General features: G+C 37.8%; 1 protein-coding gene across 6 annotated transcripts in view; it reads left to right on the top strand.

Annotated features, from left to right (window-relative positions):
* The window catches only part of utrn (utrophin), a 301,041-nt gene that overhangs the window by 28,474 nt on the left and 251,504 nt on the right, over positions 1-21,063 (top strand). For all 6 annotated transcript variants that reach the window (XR_016093863.1, XM_088929485.1, XM_088929492.1 and 3 more), the window contains exons 3-9: positions 7,632-7,693; positions 9,414-9,506; positions 10,983-11,060; positions 15,525-15,617; positions 17,241-17,413; positions 19,041-19,156; positions 19,835-19,998. Coding sequence is in view for 5 of the 6 variants with exons in the window: in XM_088929485.1 (XP_088785611.1) it covers positions 7,632-7,693; positions 9,414-9,506; positions 10,983-11,060; positions 15,525-15,617; positions 17,241-17,413; positions 19,041-19,156; positions 19,835-19,998 (779 nt within the window). In the remaining variant the exon portion in view is untranslated. The remainder of the gene's footprint in view (positions 1-7,631; positions 7,694-9,413; positions 9,507-10,982; positions 11,061-15,524; positions 15,618-17,240; positions 17,414-19,040; positions 19,157-19,834; positions 19,999-21,063) is intronic.

The following is a 21,063-nucleotide window of genomic DNA, read 5'->3' as shown; positions in this document are numbered from 1 at the left end:
TTTATCTGGGAGATCTGTGAGGTTTAACATGAGCTTGGATATAGTATCAATCAATCAAAGTTTATTTATCAAATGCACAACAATACAGCGTGCAGCAGTAGTTGCTGGCAATGAAATGTCTTTTCTACGAGCTTACTGGGGGGAATAAAAATCACAAAATTAAAGTTACAAAATAGTGTTACATATAAATAATGCAATAGAAATTGAATAAAATAAACTCCGACAAAACTCAGTATAAATAGAGCTGCTTTGTGTCCAGGATGTATGCAATACATTATGTCCAAGTAGTGCAGTATGCCGAATACAGTGAAAACTGTGTCCATGTAGCCATTACGGGTGATTTGTTGAAGGAGCTGCAGGTTGGTTATTCCATAATCTGTTAGACTTTGACTGAATGTTTCGGTACTGTTTACTGGACGGTAGGAGAGAAAACAGTGGGTGACTGGGATGACTGGGGTCCTTGAGAATGGACCTGGACTTCTTAAGACATCTAGCTGAGTAGTATGAGTGAAAGTGTATGATTGTAATTTGATTATCTCACTTTTCAGATACTTCTAGTTTCTTATGGACTAATACTGCAGGGAAACACATCCATGTAGTACATAAATCACACTGGTTTGAGTTGTGATAAATTACTGTTCGCAGTTCCAATAGTATTAAACTCTTGAATGAAGTCCTTAAAGGATCTTAACTGAAGTGGAACACCTTCCTTCTCAGATGGTTCGGACACATTGGTCTGTTATTTAGACACTTGAGTCTTTAAGACTGTTTTGCGTTTGTTGGTGCTGGAGTTCACTTTCATTCAAGTGCTCCCCCCCCAAACAACCACATCTTGTGCTGTTAGCAAAGCGAGAACTTGTGCTAGAAGCTTTCTAGTATATGAATTGATGCGTTTGTAGTTCTTGTATGTTAACCCAATTGTTTTTTTAAATAAATACAGTATATAACAAACGGTTTTCCAAAATGTTGAGGCATGTTGTTTAATATCATTTACTTACAATTACAATTTGGTGTCTGTGTGTTTCATTAGAATAAGTTAGTACAGCTTTTTTTCTAAAAGCATTATAATTGGAGTTGGTTGTAAATAGTAGCAGAATGTTTTTTTATAAGCATTTGCATGCATTTTGACTGATAGTTTGTTGTGCAAATCAAGGATGAACAAGATCTAACTCAAAAGTTATGTTTCTCTGCTTCTAAGTGAAAAGAGTTAAGACCAAAGTACAGTAAACACATCGTATTTGTACAAACTTTCCGTTGATGTGTAATAATGGTTTGTCTTCTGTTAGAACTTCAGCTTTCTACATTGTGGCCAAGAGCAATCCTCATATCTACAGTGTGCTGCTCATACAGTACTTAGGAAGGGACGTGTGACTGTAATTTTGGCTCTGCTGGTTGACTGCAGTGAGGATCAGTCTTTGCTGCAGCTTGAATTCATTTAGGGTGGAGAGCTGGAGAGGCAAGAGACACATCTGACTGTTTTTTGTTTTGAACTCAAGCTAAGCAACATGGTAAGCAGTGCACATCTGTAACCGCATGTCACTTAGAAACCAGGACCACGCCAAAACTAAGGCTATGGCATAATTAAGATCTGACTTGGTTTCCCTTTGAGGGAGTGCGCTGCTGAAGTTGTTTAAACTTTTTCATGTGGCGATTTAGCCTTACTTTATCCATCCATCTTCTAACTGCTTCTTCTATTCAGGGTACTGAGGGATCCCGTACCTATCCCGGCAAGCAGCGCGAGCAAGGCAGAGTACGCCCTGGATGGGACACCAGTCCATTGCAGGGCAGACAGACACACACACTCACACCAGGACCAGTTTTCTCAGAAGCCAAGTAATCTACCACTATGTCTTAGGACTGTGGGAGCAAAGTGGAGCATCTGGAACAAACTCATGTCAACATGGGCAGAACACACAGAAACTCCAGACAGATAGCACCCCAGGAACTGAACCCAGGGCTCCAGCACTCCAGCAGCAATGCTAACCTCTGTGCTGCTGCGCTCCCCACCTTAGGTTATTAAAAAAATAAAAATGTGTATATATACATATACTTCTGGACAAGTCTCATCTGTTCTAATTCGGTTCTGTAAATATTGTACCCTTGCCCTGTTGTTCACTTACAACAGCACTCTGCATTAAAATGAACCGATTCCCTGTCTTGGGGAAAGAACAAGAGCATTCAACATCACTTGACTTTCCTGCTTTGCTGTTCCAATACTCCTGTAGAGTACTGTATGTTAAGACAAGGGCTGGTTATGTCCAGTACAGATGAAGTTAATTTTCCTCTGTGTCTTGGCTTTCTTAACTAAACAGTAAAATGTTTCTGGTCTCTACCAGTCCACAACAGTACACCCACTCTGAACTGCCCACTGCTTTCTTATTGGCAGTTTCTCTTTAGAGCAGCATTCTTTGGGTGCACTTATGGTCAAGAAAAGGCAGGGTGTGTTAAAACGAGTACAAACATGGACTAAATGTTTTTTTACCTTTCGGTTCCTGCCATGGCTTTTGATCGATGAAGGAATTTCAATAATGGCACAGCGCTTTCTTCAGCTCAGAGGTAGAATTCCTGTGTTTTCGTACACGGCATGAATTGTTAGTGAGAAAGCTACAACACTACATACAGTACGTAAGAAGCAAGGCTTCACACAGGCACATTGCTTTTTGCTTTATATGACAGGAAATAATTTTATATGATTCTTTGGTGCATAGATTGTACAACAGAAATTTACAACAGATTCTCAGATTTTAAAATTGAATCATAACTGAGTGCTATGAAAGCATTTAATAAATCTCCATACTAGAGACCTTTTCTTGATAGTTTGTGAATTTATTTTTATAATTTATTTTCACAGAGTCAATGCAGCATGAATTTGTTAAATGATATTGACTATTTCTGCAGTGTTTCTTCATTTGTGGAAAGACTTAGACAAAGAAAAAGTTGAGAACTAAAAGCAGCTTTGCTGATAACACTACTTTTAGCAACCAAAAACTGTTATTTTAATCTCAAGTCTTTCTAAATTTGTTAACTTTGTATTTTAAAATAAGAGCAATTGCTTGAATCTGCTTCTCATTATCAGTAGAAAGGAATGTTGCTGGGAAAAGGGACCTGTAATCAGAGCAACAGACGTCTAATGACCATGGATGGATGAACATAGGATTTATTTTTTATACAGTTTTGAGTCTGTGCTCCGTGAAATAACCTGTATACGTTTTCTGATAGAAATCAACAGTGCATACTGAAATTAGATGTAGTTTTTCTTGTTGGAAAATGATGGCAGGTCTGGCACTTTTGTCTTGTCTTGTTGTAAATTGTACATACCCAGTGTGTGCAATAGTATGTACACCATGAGGCATAAAATGCAACAAATGCTATTGATTCTAATATTCATATATTTATTAAAATGATTAGTGATACAGCATGAATATCTGATAAAGCTTCCAAGTGTTCCATCTACATGATTTTTTTTCATTTTTTTTAATGTTATAAAGGGAAAACATATTGCAGTCTTCTGTGAACTTTTAAGTTGAACTGTACCTGAAGAGCAGTAGACTTTCCAATGATAAATTATCACTTTATCTGTGTTCACATGAAACTGTCTTCATGAAAGCACTTTTTCAAACAGTTTTATAGTTTGTAATTTTTTTCATGTCATAGTTCAAACAGAATTGTTCATTCTTCCTTTATAATGGTACCTATCTTGACATTGTACCTTTAACGAGCTCCTTTAGCTTTTGCATACAAAGCACGAACATATCTGTGGACTGAGAAGTCAGTTTATATTTCTGTCATTGTCATCATTTAGAAAGCCAAACATTACAGGATATGAATAATTAGCTTTACCTAAGTGGGATATGATTTAAATCTTTACAAACAGAAGGAGTGTTTTTTGATCTTGTGTTCTAATCCCTGATTGTTAAGTGTAAACACATATCAACGGACATGCTTAGGCAAGTGTCCATTCAGCTGAAGGAATGTTTCTGGAGTGATATGAATTCTGCACATTCTTGACGTCCCACATAGGAAGAGTTCAGAACCTCTAACACCCCTTAATACGTACTGTAAGGCATCTTGGAACAATTGGTGAGCATTTTTGTGGAAAGAAAAATACATAATAAAACATAAACCCCAGTGGCATCTCTTCCTGTCTCTGACTTTTGAGTCACGAATCCTTAAAATTATCTCCTTGGCCCGTATGTTTATAGTAAAAAGTTTGAAAAATTTTGCTTATTTCGGATATGAAGAAGATTGCCCAGGTGATTTTGAGATTGTTTTGTTTGTCCATGGCTGGTACTACCCCTTGTACTAACCCTTGGTTTGTCAGTTCTTCTGTGGCATCATGTATCTCAAGAGAATTGCTTACCAAATCCCTTTGCTGACTTTCAGTGTCTTGTATGGCCTTGCTCCTTTGACTTTTTCTGAGCTCTGATAATATTTCCAGCCGAGCACTGTGCTCAGCAGTTGCTCTCCTTACTTTGCTTTACTGTTTTAATGCACAGAAAAGTTTGGTGTCTGATATTTTATTTCTTTCCTCCCTCTGGAACCTCCGAAGCTCTGCAGTTTTACCTTGACATATCACTTCCCTGCCAGCAACTAAGACCCATATTTTGTTTTTGTATAATCAGGCTTTTAATTCATTTAAAAGTAATGTGATCATTTTTGTAGTTTCATGTAGATCTCCCTGAGACACTTTGTAAATGAGGCAACTTATGAATTGGTAAAAAAAAACTAGTAATTGTAATGAGTTTAAGAGAAAAGATATATTGATTGATCTGTTGGTTGTACTTTGAGCGAATTTACTGGTTTAGTGCACAGGAAAAAGGGGGTTTATAAGTCATCCTATTGATTGGCAAACATTGGAAAGCTGATCTGCTTGAAAATGAAATGTGCTCAGTGTTTTTACAGGACGCTTCTGTCCGCTGCAGATCTACAGCCCATCGAAAACAGCTGTTAGCTGACACAACTGGTCATTACATGTGCACTGAACTGTGTGAAGAGGCTTCTGGGATTTACTTTCCTGATTTAATCATGCTTTCCTTTTCATTTTCCACATTACAGCCACTTTTAGTCAGATGCTTATCCAAAGAGACCGTGTTTGTTTCTCCAAGCATTAGAGTGGTCACTGTTCAGCCTTTTTCTAGTGTTAAGAAGCTTTTCCATTATTCTGCAGCAATGATGATGGAAAAAGATACTGTTGGATATTGTCCATACTGCATAAAGATGTTTACAAACGTTGATAACACTATAGTATCATAAAAGCCTTTATTGTCAGATTTTGTGAATTTATTATCCTACAGTAGTGCAGACAAAGTTTTAATTCCTTAATACTTAAGGATTCTGTCTTTTGTCTACCTGGTAACTTCTGAAATCTGAAAACATTAAAGTATTCAGTCAGTTCATCTTATGTTACAGAAGAAAGTGCGATGGACACATTTATTCCCTTGATGTTTTTTTGCTTTCTACTAGATATATACATCCAGACCCTTCAGTGTAATAGGGGAAAATTATGAGGTGCTTTAGCCAACATGAGAATGAACAATTGTTTTGTTCACAAAACTTGGGTTGTTAAAAATCCACATTTTCCAAGCACTTCTTTGAAATAGTATGTGATCAGGAACAGCTGATGAAAAGATGAAGTTATGCACAAAGTTTTCTGTGTTCTCTGAGAATGTGCTTTGTAATGCAGTGGAATTAAATTAAAATAATTAATGTGTCCAAATTGCATTCAAATGAGTTTTTGTTTTGAGCTATACTGTTTTCATATTTTCCTGGGTTAGCGCAAATTGCTAAAGATCTGTGTTGCTCCCCCAAGGAAAATAAACATCTTTGAGCCAGTGTGGTATCTGAATAAGATTTGTTATCGTGTTATCTCTAGACCGTATATGTATATGCGAGACTTTATATGAGTATTGGTGAGACAAGTCCCAGCTGTTTTCTTTATTTGAAAAAGAAAAGATTTGTGTCTAGCAGTGTACTTGAGAGCCGATGCCCTGAGGATTTCGTGTTATGATGATTGCCTGCATGCAGGTTGTCAAGTCATGTCATTTGCCAAACTGCTTTATACCATATGGTGTCGCGGGAAGCCAGAGCCTAACCAGCAAGCAACGAGCGCAAGGCAGGGTACACCCTGGGCAGGGTGGCAGTCCATCGCAGGGCAAGTGCAAGCCAATCATACATGGGGAGATTTTGGAGGCCAAGGTAAAGGCCAAGGTGGGAAATTTGGCCCAGACACCGTGCCAACTCCCAACTCTTATCGAGAAATTAACATCTCATCTGCCACTGTACTGGGGCATTAGGACCCATACAGACTGCAGGGTGGACGCCCCCCACTGTTCCCACTAAAACCACTTCCAGCAGCAGCCATAGCTTCCCAGGAGGTCTCCCATCCAGGTATTGACCAGGCTCAACCATGCTTAGCTTCAGTGGGTAGCCAGTTGTGAGCTGCAGGGTGATATGGCTGCTGGCTCGCATGCAGGTTGAGTTATGCTAAATCAACAATAATTTTTCTTTGAGAATTGCTTTAGGAAACTTGATGAGAGTTTCATAGGAAATGAGACTTTAGGTGTGGAACTGTATAGTACCGTCATTCCTCTTCCTCCCTCCAAATGTCCTTCTTTTACAGAATGGCAGGACCCTGCCTTGCGCTCGTTGCTTGCTGTCCTTCTTTTACAGAATGGCAGGACGTTTGCAGTGCTGATGTTTGAGTGCATTTTCCTTGCCATGACCAACAGTAATATTTATTGCTTGCGAGGTGGTGCAGTGGCCCATTCACACCCTGCACTCCCCAGAGCCACAGGCAAATTCCTCCCTTTATTCCAGCATTCTTCCCAAGCTGCACACTTAAGTCGTTTAAGTCGTAAACAAAGGAGCAGACAACTCGAAGACTGGTATTTGTAACCTTTGACCGTGTGTTCACCATAGCTTACATGGCAGCTTTTAATAGATTTGACTTGCTGGAAAAGGCCTATGTAACATATTGGGTGTATTTCCTCTGTAATACAACTGTCTGTCCTGTGGTAGGAGTGAGAGGTGCTCTGTAACTAATTACATTTTCCTTTTCATTTGTCTTAAAGAAGATTGATAGGTTTTTCAAACACCCAGTGACGGCATTTGTTTTGAAGCAATGAGGTATCCTGAAAGCTGGACAAGAAAGTTGTGTACATGACATTTGAAGCATTTTGCATTCTTTCCATTCATATGTTATTTTTGTAGTATATTGTATACCCACCCCTGTCAGGACTGTCTCTTTAAAGGCAAAAAAATAATCTTGTTGGCAGGCAGGCTCACTGTGAATGGGTCCTGAAGGCTTTTCACTTAAAGGTTGATGTGAATACACAGGGTGGTCCAAAGGCCACTATAGGAGTAAATGCTTCCAAATACCATTGTTCCTTCTAGGATACACAACACATTTATATAATGTGGGCTGCAAAGCAGTGCACTACCTGTCATATTTAATGTTGTCTACAATACACTGTCGGCATACTTTGATGTAAAAAACTGGATGGAGTTGCCAAGAGTTGCCTAATGTTACTGTATAGTATACCTCTGAGGCTCTGTTCATTACAGCATACTGTATGCTGCGCTATCTCATGGCCACAACGATGAAACTGACAAACTGTTTGCTCTTGATACAGATGAACACGATGCTGTACAGAAGAAAACCTTTACAAAATGGATCAATGCACGCTTCTCCAAGGTACAGTTCAGATCCGTAATCCTTCAATGTTCAGTGTGGTGTTCAATCAAATAGTACAAACAAAACAGTGGAATCCTGTTTTTGATTCAGGTCTTAGTTTTCGTGTACTCTAGTTTATTTTTACTTCTGTTTAATCCCACAGTATAGTATTTCCCCAGAGTCTTTGGTAGATTCCCACAGCTCTTTTCCCATGGCAGAAAAACAAGTATTTTTATACTAATGTGAAATTGCTTTAAGGCAGGAAACTGACAAAATTTTCATATGCATTTCTAAGCACCCCAATGTACCAATGTCTTAAAGAAATGGGGTCTACCATGAATTATTTTATGGCCTGCGAAGAGAACACAATGCACACATTGCTCTTATTTTTGAAAAAGCACACTTCATCATTATCTTTGCTTATCATTGCTTGAAAAGGTCCATTTAGTGTGGGTTTTTATTTTGTGTATTTTTCACGAAAAGTCAGGCTTACTGCAGCTTACTTCAACACATCATATTAAATACATTATTTCTTCAATTGTTTACCATGTAATTATCAAGCAAGAACCAGTTAATATTTGTAAAAGCATTCATATAAGACCATAAATTGTCACTTGATTCTGCTGATCCTTCCTTCTTGTGCAGTAATTTGCAGTAGAGACCATGGATCTGGATTCATCCAGTTCTTTCTTTTGGGAGTTCATTGGCCTTTATCACAGAGGGCTGTGATAAATGCGAAACAAATAGGATCGTACTGTTATATATAAAATGGATTAGCCAGTACAGTTAATAACATAACCATGGCTTCACAAAGAATAGAAAAAAGACTCAGGCCTATTTGAGTACCTGACATGACCTTGTTATGTCAGTTATTTCATTACAAAGACTTTTTCAGTGCTTGAGAAAACAAAACAACCATACAGAGGAAGCTCCTGGCTGTTCCTGTGTTCCAGTTGCTATAATTTCTGTATTTCCAGAAACAATAACCATTTTTACACGCTTCAAATGAAGGGTTGTTAAACCTACTGCAATTACAGCTTAAATACAACCCATACAGTTGTGCTTTTTTTGTCTTTGTCAATCCCCTGGCCATGAGAAAATGCATCCTACTGAAAGAATAAACTGAGAAACTTTGAAATTGGAGTTTTCAAAAATCCCTTGCAATCCATGATGGCAAAGCATGCCATGCCAAGGCCGTTGTTGTTAATATTCATGCGAAATGAAGATTTCCTTGAGCAGCTGTGCACTTTCTGTTGCAGGAATCATAATTCCATAGTTTCAACATTTTTTGCATCTGAACTTCTTCCACGCTGTGTTAAGATTCCAAGACAAAAGCTACTTGCATGGCTCATTTTGAGTCACAAGCCTCATGCTATTACGGAGATCTTTTTAGCACCACTTCAACACAGCTGTTCGTACAGTTATCAGAATGTTAAACTGAAAGATATAAAGGGAGGTAGTGAAAACAGGATTACACTCTGAACTGCAAAAATGCCCTGACTTTGAAGGTTAAGAGACACTGTCACAATAATACACTATAAATGAGCTTATGAGTCATTTGGGAAAGATTGTTTCTTCTGAATCTAGAAAAGAGGACTATGCTATTGGTTGAAGTAGCTAATGATATTTTTCTTCCATCTTTTTATCCTTTAAGCAGATGTTTTATTTTGTAAAATGCATTGCTTTTGTTTTGCACTGCTGAGGGAAGCATTTAGTGTCTTTAACATGATTTAATTTTTAGAGTGGAAAAGCACCGATCAAGGACATGTTTGCAGACCTCAGGGATGGCAGAAAGTTGTTGGACCTCCTGGAAGGCCTCACTGGGAGTGTTTTGGTAAGGATGTGTTGAATGTTACCGCAGTTCAACTTTCTTCTTTGGTCTGCAAAACTGGTAGTGCGTGGATTAATGTTGAATTTCTGATTCTTCTTTTTTCTCCTATTGCTTGACACACTCACTTTGTCCAAAATAAACAGAACTGCATTGTCCAAAAGTACATCATAATCTAAATATGTCTGACCCCTTTGAAAACTATCTTTAGCAATTCAGAACAGTTAATTCCTCATAACAAAACAAACCAACAAATAAACATAACGTTATCGGTAAAAAACCTAATTGACCAAGTTTGGATAATTTTATTGATAATATGATAGTGATGTGAGCAAATTCTCATCATAAGTCTTAAACCCACTGTCACTCGCCTTACTTGAAGAGAAACCTACTGTATGTGTATTAACAGATGTCTGAAATACAGAGAGGCACAGGAAAATTAAATACATTCCTTTTCCATAGAGTTGAACAAATTAAATGTGTTCTATAAAAACCCCATCAAATTTAAATACATTTAAATGCCTATTAAAAAGGAACTACTTGCATCTCATGTAACATTTTCAATGTGGTTTTTAGGCCTACAAGCAAGAAATACTTTCTCGTAAACTGGAAGTAGTATTAAAACAAACAACTGAAACATGATTTAAAAAATCCCCAGTATGAGTCCTCTCATACATCTAGTTGAACAGGTTCTCAAATTATAGGTAATTTGTGCGTGAAAACTACAATTGTCTAAAGGTGTCATTAGCTTCAAAGCATAACTGCTTGTGCCTAATTTGAATGCACGTGTCAACTGCAGTGTTAGGAGATTTTGTTTTTCCAATTCGAGAAAAAAAGTTTCAAAAGTAAAGTCATTCATACAGACTTGTGTCCTGGGACCAAATTATCCTATTATATTGAAATTATCCTGACTATATAGAGTAAGTCCTCTGAAGCTTGAACTGTCTGAAGACATAAATGTGTGCAACATGGGCATTCCTGTATCCAGATATAATTTTGCGGTGTCCATTGCTGTTTAAAAGTCCCATTAAGGGCAGGTGCAACAGATAAACACTTCCATCATTAGGTCAAGGGAAGCCATTCTCTGGAGTGCTGGTTTATCTGCAGGTTTATACATTTTCTTTTATGCAGCATCAGCTGAAGAACTGGGAGAAGCTGTTAAATTGATCCAGTTAAACCAGTAATGAGCTGGCTTACCTGGAAGAGAGCTGGAACGAAGTCTTTCAGCCACGCCAGCTTTGGGCACTTCTGGTTTAAGTCTGGATATGACTAAGCACTTGTCATTGATGTTAAATTTGAAACTGCAGTCAAGTTTGTCAGCGGGTTGATGGCCAAGCCACCAGTATTGAGAGATTATTTGCCCTTCTTTCTGCATCTGTTGACATTACCTAGTTGTAAATCATTCACACACTAAGCTGCTATTGAAAAGTATGTTGTCATTCTTCCTTTTAACTGTGATCTATGATCTTTTTTTAATTTCAGACCAAAGAACGGGGATCCACTCGAGTGCATGCTCTCAATAATGTTAACAGAGTTCTCCAGGTTCTTCATCAGAGTAATGTAAGTCTTCATATTTAACTTTAAACTTTAAAGACATTTGTCATTGATTTTGGAGTTGGAGGAGGCAAACTAATTGTATATTTTGTCTTATTTACGTTGTTTTTATACCAAAAGAATTTGTTTTAAACTTTAAAACTTTTTTTCTTTAAGGGGAAAATACAAACATTTGACAGATACTTTGATAAGTTATTCTCCAGAAAAGAATGAATAAGTGAAATTTAAATAGCCATCTCAATTTTTCCTGTGTTATTCCTCTGATGTTATAATGTGTAGATTTGAATCTGTGGGTACAGTACTCTCAGTGTTGAGAATTTAGTAAAGAAATTAACAATCGTGATAAAATGTAACCTTTCACCGTCTAACAAATGGGAATCAGTTGGCTCAGACACCTCACAGTGGCGTGACAGTTAGTGATCCGACCCAGCTAGTGTGACCTGTTGTTCCTTCCTGTAATGAAGGCATATTCCTTTTCTAACATTTGCTGATGGCTGATGGGAGTGCAGTGTATAAGACAGACCTGCTGCAGTTTTTGTATTAACTTTCTGTATCAGCTCTGTTGAAAGCTGAAGAGAATGGAGATTATCTGTGGCTGTTCAACAGTTTAACTCTGAGAAGTTCTGAGGTACCAATACCTAAAGGAAGGCTGTATTAAGCATCCCAGCAACAGGAAAATGTGAAACATTGCAGCATACTTTATTTTAAAATGATTTAAAGAGGAACTGCAATGCTATTTTTACATTTTAAGGTTATAGTGATTCTGCAATGATGAGTGCATTTTAAATCATAATGAAACTATCAAGTATACGGTAATGTGTACAACCTCCAATTAACATCACAAAAGAGACGACGATTCATTGTATGTGTAGAGCCATATTGCAGTCATAGTCTGTATTTCAGAACGAGGCAAGAAAACGTCCATCCGGTGATGTGAAAGTGTCCCCTTTACATTGTAAACATGCTTTATACCAAGCAAAATTTGGCTACTATATTAATAGTATAGTTTCATAAAACGACGCATACAAGGTGATATGCTTTTTTTTGCAAAAAAAGGACAACCTGCCAACCAACTAAAATACACTCATAATTAATGTTGTTAGAAGACTGTTTCTCGTTTGCTTACAGTGACTAGTGAGCAGGAAGGGCTAATTTTATGTCACAATCTGTGCAAACTTGCTCTCGTCTGTAGAGAAACCAGCGGTTTCTCATCTGCCTGTGACTATACAGTAAAATTTTACACTTAACTGATTGGTAAATTCTTGAATATCACCCGCTTCCCGAATCAGGTAACCCAAACATTACTTGTCAAAAATGACCCTTTCTTAGCTGATCCATGAACACATTCAGAGAATTACCATTCATAATATTTATAAACCCATTTTGAAAAATGTTTTAAAACAACATAATTAAATCCCAAATTTAGCATACACTTAAAAAAAATATATTAAACTAAACATTGGAGAGAGAGTTACTTTTTAATAAATGTATAGTATATATTATTAATCAACACAGTAATGTTCAGTAGTTAAACACACAATAAAATGCACAGTAAATAATAAAATGACTTGGGTGCTTCCCTGACATGACTGCAGTATGCGTTACTCACAGTTGTCAGCAAAAAAAGCACGAGATGATGTGGAGACCTGGGGGATGCTGCTGGTGGCTGCATTACACTTAATGCCACGCTATTCAGCCGGAAAAGGAACTTGCCACACTATTTGCTTTTTACGTATCTAATATAAACTTTCTGTAACTCAAATGTTGTAACGGGGTATACAAAAGGTTTTTATAGACGGGCTTAGGTGTGTGTTGCACTCCTCAATGGCTAACATAACTTGCATATTTCTTTCTTAAAATTTACAAATACAATAATGTGAAGTATAATTTAATATAAAAGTAATAAAATGTTGTAATTAGTAACAGCACAGATGATAGAAAATAACAAAAGAATATACTTGAATACTGAAATCTTGTGCATACATACTAAAGTGCCAGATACGCATGTGAACACCTAAGGTGGTGGGGAGACTTGGTGATTGAGATTTTGTCTTGCCTCCATCACACAACACAGTGTCATGAGCTGGTGGAAAAGCTGTTCACCTGTTAGAAGATTCCATATGTAGAACTGTGTGAGCAGGAGTTTCCTGTGCTTGGGAAGATTAGTACTCAATATGGAAACTATGTATGAGCAAGTCACACTATTGGCAGGCCTGTGGTTGGTGAAACTGTATTTCCTATTCTCTGCAAAGCCCTTTTAGTTTCCAATTTTGACCTTATCCTGAGTGTCTATATCTTTTAGGATTTATATCCAGTATGTGGTATTTATGTGATATGTCTCATTTGTTCTAGACAGCATAAATTTAGCTTTCTTAGCTTGTCTGTGTATGACTGTATGTATTGTATATGACAATCCCCCTGAGACCAGGAAACTTTCTTGTTTCTCTTCTTTGAGCCCTTTCTAAAGTTTTAATATCCTCACAGTAAATCTTGGGAATATCCCTCAAGAATATTATAATCCCTTCCACACTTCCTGTTGCCCCACATTGTGTTGATGAGGACATTGAAGAATCTGCATACACACCCAGATACCTTTCATGCATACCTTCCTGCAGTTCAGAATCACCCAAATGACGTGCATGGTATTTAATCTTTCTTACTGTGTGTATCACTTTGCGCTTATTTATACGTGTTCAATTTCATGTCCGTTCTGTGGTTTTCTTTCTGCATTTCTGCTTTTACTAATCCCTCCTGTTTTATATGGTATATTCTGAAGCAGAACTCTGCAGTGCACCACTGCTCAATTAGAGGTTTTATACCCATTAAGATGATGCTTTTTCCTACTTGTAAAGCAGTTCTTGAAAGTAAGTAAAGTTCTAGTAAGTAAGTAAAGACTTTCTTCTACTGAGTCCATGCTTGTTGTTCTTGAAATACCACACACATATTCTTTTTTAGTTCTTAATAATAAGAGGTTTAGTTCTTATTATAATTTCCATAATCAAACTAATAACGGACTCAAAGATAATTAGTCTGTAGTGACCTTATTATGAATTGATGGTAGATTTACATCTCCAATTTGTGGCTACAACTAACATCATTAGTGAGAGTTGAAATATCATATTGGGGTTTATGACTGGAAAGATACCATCACACCCTTTCAACTTATTATTTTGATACTACCCCAGCCCCTGAGGAACTTAAGTGTTTGTAAAATTGCCCCATATTGAAGGAGAGTTCGTCTATGACCTAGATTATATTGTTGACATTTTGTATAAAAAATAATGTGAAATATTCATTTGGCATACTGTTTCTTTTTAATCCCATATTGTGTCGCAAACTATTTACTTACAGTGTGGTCTTCAAAAATACAATTTTTTTCATTGTTTTTAGTCTTTGCCACAATATTCTTCTTTCTCTGATTTCTGCTATTGTTATTATTATAGTTGTTACAGATATGCCTGCAGCATGGTATATTCTTTCTCTTGGAATCTTGGAGTCTTTGATGCATTCTGTAGAGTGGTTTTTCCTTATACAAAAATCATTTTCTCAATTAAACCAGTTTCTCCACATTTTCTGCATTTGGTGAAATATATCTTTTAATATGTTTTTGAAATATATCCATTTTTTTTTCTATTGACTCTGGAAACAGCTGCTCTCAGTTCACCTCTTGTATACTGTGCCTCTTTGCGTCATAGTCTACTTTCTTAAAATAACAGACCCTAATTTTAGAGACAAGCTTTAAAGATACACAAAATGTGTGGTGGAGATCTAAAATCCATCAAAGTTACCATACTTTCCCAGTGGTTATATCATGAAGGCCTTAAAGACAAGACAGGTGTCTGGCCAGTCATTACTTTTTCCATCACCTATCTAAAACCTGAAGCTGAAGGTTGAATTTGGCTTGGACTGGTACAGGGACCAGGAGGCACCTGACCACCAAAATTAGGAGTTGTTGAATCAAGATTCCCCAGCTGACAGTGTCCCTTGTAGATCTTGTCAATGCTCAGACAAATTTTCATTACCGATGGACTGATATTGCCCCAATCAGTGGTGCCACCCCGGCTCTATTCTGTTGGCCAGGAGATATATCTCCAGTCACGGCTCTGTACTTTTGTGTCATTGTGCTGGATTTATCAAACAGTAATGTGCAGTCAACCATAAAAATAAATTAAAAATCAGTGTAATTTACTTTTAACGTGTAAAATATATTGTTTTTCTGCATGTTTTTTCCTGTCTCTGGAATGTATACAAATTGATAAAAAAGAAAATGTTCTTTATCATTAATAATTGTTAACACACTTTGCAATATTGGTTGTGGTTTCACTGCATCAGTACTGCATGCAATCCATGCCGTGAACAGTGGAGTGGCCTGAAATAACGAAACTTTAATATTGAGAAATTTAGTTGTGCTTCTCAGTGTCAAATGTCAGTAGTTTTTAATCTGCCTTTTTTGCCTTCCTCTACTTGAAGGTGGAGCTGGTAAACATAGGAGGGACGGACATTGTGGATGGAAATCACAAGCTCACCTTGGGCCTGATCTGGAGCATCATTTTACACTGGCAGGTCAGTAAACATCCGTCTGGCATGATTGCAAACTGTCAGTTTGCTTATGAAACTGCCTTGTTGCTCGAATAAAAGGTTATTTGTAAGAGTGACAATTTAAAAAAAACAAAAAAACATTTTTGCATTTTTACCTTAAAAGGCTTTACAGAAACTTATTTTCCAGTATTTCAGTTAGGCCTAAATTAGTCACTGCAAAATACAAATCTGCTGCATTGCAGGATCAAAATCATTGTGTAATATAAATAAAAAAATAATTACAATAATAGATATTTTTAAAATAATGTGGCAAAGACATTTTACTATAACTCGTGTTGAGTAGATTGTGTGACGGAAGAGCATTAATAAAATTAAGGGGCAGGATGTATGCGCTACCCTCTGATCTTCCCCTGGGCTCTCTGAAGACAGGTGCCTGCCCTGTTTGTCTCTCCTCTCCGAGTAGTAACACTGGTCCCCCCCAGCCCGAACCGAAATGTCCACACTGAAGCCACCACCATTCACACTCCTTCTTTGCCTCCATGGGTGCAGTGTTATGGAATGAATCTATACAACTTCTGTCTTGTATGGTGCTCAGACTTTTCCCCTATCACACATACTGCTCCCGCTCATAAAAACATTGCTATGTCCATTAACTCCCTTTACCGTGCCTCATAAAGCTACCCACACATTGCTCTCAGTGTTTACACTGCAGCATCTGCCAGAACAGATCACGATCAAAAAGCAAGCAAATACCAGTGACTTGATTCCGAAGGGGGAATCCAATCTCCAGTTATCAGTGCACTCTGAAGTACCTGCATTGTTCCAATAGTTATGTGTACACTTTTTGTGGTCAAAGTTGCCAAGCTTAAGTTTTGCACTAGTGCTTTCTAGCGACTGTAAAAGTGCCTGTCTGGAGCACATTTTGCTTTGGTTAGTCTGAGTGTGGTGTCTGTGACGTGTATACCCCAGGAGCAGGTGTTGGCTGTAGGTCTGCACGCACCACAGGGTTGGGTGGGTTTGAATTGATAGGGATTCATGGATGGCAGTGGGCTTTATAGAAGAGCTGTGTCTGACCCCCCCCCCTCCCCCCAGAGACTGCTGTCTCTTTACTCTCCTTCCATTGTGCTATTTGCTCTATTTATTTCTTCCTTCTTGGTTAGACCTACTAGACCATCTATAACGTCTTTAAAGTGACTTTCAAATTTAAATGAGTTCTTTAAAGCAAATTTGTTTTTATGTATTTTTGAATTTTTATTAATTTAATTTCTGAAAGTAAAGCATTTCTTGAAGAATGTACTTTGGGGTATGTGTATAAACAAACATCTTCAGCTTCCTTCTAGGTTTAGAGTTCTCTTAAAATTGTCAGGATCTTAATGCTTTCGTTTGCTTTAAATGAGTCTGAGTAACCCAATACTTTGTGTAACTGGGTGAAATAAATACACTGGTGGAATCTGAAATAGATGCTGAATGTGAACTAGGAAAGCCATGAATAATGTGTGTGTCATTAGATTTTTACAATCATTATAAAGAACAGGGCCAGTATGTGTGTCATTTAATTCTGTCCATTTCACAGTATTGTGTGATGATGATGATCTATCTTGCAGGTGTTTTGTTGTGGTCTGATAGTTGTTTATGCTCTGGTTCCAGGTAAAAGACATAATGAAGGACATCATGTCAAACCTGCAACAGACGAACAGCGAGAAGATTCTCCTGAGCTGGGTGCGCCAGTCTACCCGCTCCTACACCCAAGTCAATGTGCTCAACTTCACCACCAGCTGGGTCGATGGACTCGCTTTCAACGCCATCCTCCACCGGTTCCAGTGAGTCGGGAATCCCAGGAGCGGAAAGGGCACGGGGCGGGGGGGTTAAGTGTCAGAATGGCTCTCAGTGTGGGAAATGTCTGTGCGTAATGGTTTGGCTCTGAAATGTACTGTTAAGCTCAGATAAGTTCCCTGCATTGTTTGGTTTGAAAGGGTTTTACAGAATGTTACTAAGATTTTGTTACTGGGAATAGGTCAGAGGAACTATTTGCAGATCATCCCCTGACTATTGCTGTGTAAATAACTGGTGTGCCATGTTCACGCTAATCATGCTAATCATGTCACCCATTGTCCTCAGAATAAGCCAGACCGTATGAGTCCATTATGAAGAAAGCTTCACACCCTCTTTTCAAGCACATGACAGCTGTACAGTAACCATATCCTGCAGTTACATGTTTGTGCTTTCCTACAGTGCACTTCTAGAAACCTCTGTAATTGAAAATACTTTAACCATTTTAATGTTTGAAATACACAATGTCACACACCTTCAGGAAGGAAAATATTATTTAATGGGGTATTAAAAGGATTAGTCTGTCTTCCCTGCTCTTTCCTGTTATTTGGTGTTTTAGGGTTGTCAAATTCTAATAATTATAAGGTTTCCAAGAGCAAACATAACAGGAACAGGATAAGATATACATGTTTTTTCCATGAATTTGGGAAATTCAGCAGTCAATCAGCAAAAGCTGTGCAAAGCTGTAAAAAGTGAGAGGCATCTGAGCCTCACATTCAGAGGGAGGTGGGATTATTTCATGGATTTCCTTGATAAAGTAGGGAAGTGGATAACATACCTCTGTCTGGCAGCCCTGCAGTGCTGCTGTTTGACAAACACAGTGATAAATGTATTGATGGAAAATGTTATAAAGTAAAATATTAATGTTATAAAGTTTTGGACACTTCTTTTAAAGTAATCTATAAGTTCCATTATAATTATATTTAGCTATGTAGCAAACTTAAAGAAAATTTAACATTTTCCTTCAATTTTTTTGTGCTGCCTGCTTTGGAAGTTAAGGATGAATTTAATGTTTGATTTGAATGCAAAAGCTATGTTTAAAATATTCCTGAAGAGATTTGCAGCATTAAATTATACTTGTCTGGAATTGTTAAAAATGGTTGACCTTCATGTAATAAAATTATTCAGTCTAGCCAAAAAAAATCTAAATGCAAACCCAGAAAGGGTTTTTTATTTGACCTGATTGTGAATTTGTACCACAACAATTCCCATTGTCTGTGTTTGCCAGTTTGGTCTTGCAAGCTGAATCTCTCGCCTAAGGCTTTTCTTTGCTCTTTTCTCTCTAAAGAATGGGAAAACCTGCTGGTGCACATTGGTGCGTCGTTCCTCTGTGTTCTATGGACCCAGTGGAGTACTGACAGTTGTGTTTTCCCGGTCCTGATCTCGGCTGTCATGAACACAGCAAAAGATCTTGAACATTGTTGTACTGATTTTTCTGTGCGATTCTAACTTGTAAAAAAATGAAAAGCAAATCAAACAAAACTGAAATGCAAAAACAAAGTACCTTTGTGTGTAACACTTTTCCTGTCATCTCCCTTTTTGTTGTGTATAGTTCACATGCCAGTCTGTCTGAAACCGATATATAATCTTAGTATTGTGGTTGCTGTCTCCACACAGGCCAGGTCTGTTCAGCTGGGATAAGGTGCTGGGCCTGACCCCTGTGGAGAGGCTGGAGCACGCCTTCACCATTGCCAAAGAACAGCTGGGCATCGAGAGACTGCTAGATCCTGAAGGTATGTTGGCTATCTGTATGCAGGGCTGACTGACACAGGGGGAGCTTCCACCTGCTTCGGAGCGTTTCTGCCCACAGATTGTTGCACTCTGAAATATTGAAGCCTCCATTCACATTTCAAGAAGTGAAGCAGATGTTCAAGGCCGAAGTCTATTTGCTTAATATTGAAAAAGCTACTGAATCTCATTATGAAAAGGAAAATTTAATCTGATTCTTCTTCTAATCAAATGTCTGTGCAATCTCAACAAACTTGAATGTAATGGGAAGACATGACTTTTTGCTAGTATTGTTGCTGTTTGCATTAATCTCCTTTCTCGCAAAATATGAATTTGAAGTTAAAACCTCCCTAACTTAACACCCACCACCGTGTGTTTATTGGCCTTTTACCATTAAATTATTTGGCTGACTGGGTGTGATTTATGTTCTTCTCTTACTTCCTTTAAGGGCACTTATTAGAACTTTGCATCCTTTTCTTTATCCACCTTGTGCAAAATGGGAGGACTGAAGCAGTGATTTGTTTCTGATCTGACTACTTTGAGGCGAAAATCCCAGCGAATGTGTTGTTCTCGATTTGTTCTTGCTTTTCTTGACGCTGATCGGTTTTCTCCAAAGAACAGCTGAGGGGAAAGGTGGTATTTGGCAACACCCTAATTTCCTATCATCTAAAATTTTCATGCAGATGTGGCTGTCCAGCTGCCTGACAAGAAGTCCATCATCATGTATGTGACGTCTCTGTTTGCGGTTCTTCCTAAGCAAGTCACCATGGATGATATTCGGGAAGTGGAGACCCTGCCCCGGAGATACAAAGCAGAATGTGAAGAGGGACAGTTCTGCAGCCAGCAAGTATGTAGACTCTGTGCAACAAATTGGTCTGCAAATCAAACTGCAAAGCAATAAGGGTAATTTTATTTTTCTCAAATGCTGAAGGACACTTGTATCATTAATGTTAAAAATAGTGTTACATCTAAATAAATTTCAGTCTATAATAGAGCAAAAAAAGCTCAGCCCTCATTTTTCAGAACAAGGTGGTGTACAGCAGCCGAAGGTGAGGTACTGTACAGTCTTTTGAATGTAACCAGTTGACACTTCAAATGAAATTGATCTAGTTCTGCAGAATTTTCTTTCCAAATGATTTCACAGGAGTTGGGGCTGAAAATTTGTTTTGTGGTATTTGAACATAAAAAACTGGATGAACCAGAGTGCTCAGGGGCAAATTTGGCAACGGACAAGAAAAAAGGGTTCTCCTTTCTTTTTTGATTCTTGTGGTATTTCACAATGAGATAAAGCAGTGTTTCATTGTTGAACATAATGTTCGAAACTAAACTGTCCTTGAGTAAACTTTACACAGGGGAAAGTGCTCAGTAGTAGTTTTTACTTTTAATTCTGAAGTTGAATCTTATCTTTTTACAGGTAATACGTGGCAGCTGAAAGTATGTTGCAGATGGGTGCTGTTGTCTGTTTTACTGACTACTGTGTGTGCAAAAAAGATGTGAATTATGTCTTGAGCAGGGTGCTTGCATGAAGCAGTATTACTTAGCATGACTGTAAGCAGTGAGGTTTAATTTTCATGTGGCGGTTGAGCAGGGGTTGCCTGGTAATTTGAAATATTACCTGTACCTGTATGTTTGCTATTTAAACAAAGTTGAGGACAGCTAGCTCTGCTAATCTTTTGTTGCTGTTTGTTTGATATTTCTGGTAAACCTTATAGTATAAATGTGGAAAGTATGTATCGTATAAATAACCTGGAAAGGAGGACACAAAATTAGTCCCCCATCTCTACATTTGTGAAAACAGAAACCGTTCCTTCGATACTAAAAGTTGCACAGCAGAAAACGGGAGAACGCCCTCAGAAGGTGGCTGTGTGGATTGTTTTATGGAGCCATCAGAAGTGTTACATTGTTATTATGA

Source organism: Atractosteus spatula, chromosome 2, assembly GCF_055471065.1.
Source record: "Atractosteus spatula isolate fAtrSpa1 chromosome 2, fAtrSpa1.hap1, whole genome shotgun sequence".
NCBI classification, from domain to species: domain Eukaryota; kingdom Metazoa; phylum Chordata; class Actinopteri; order Semionotiformes; family Lepisosteidae; genus Atractosteus; species Atractosteus spatula.
This window is presented reverse-complemented; position numbering and strand designations above follow the sequence as displayed.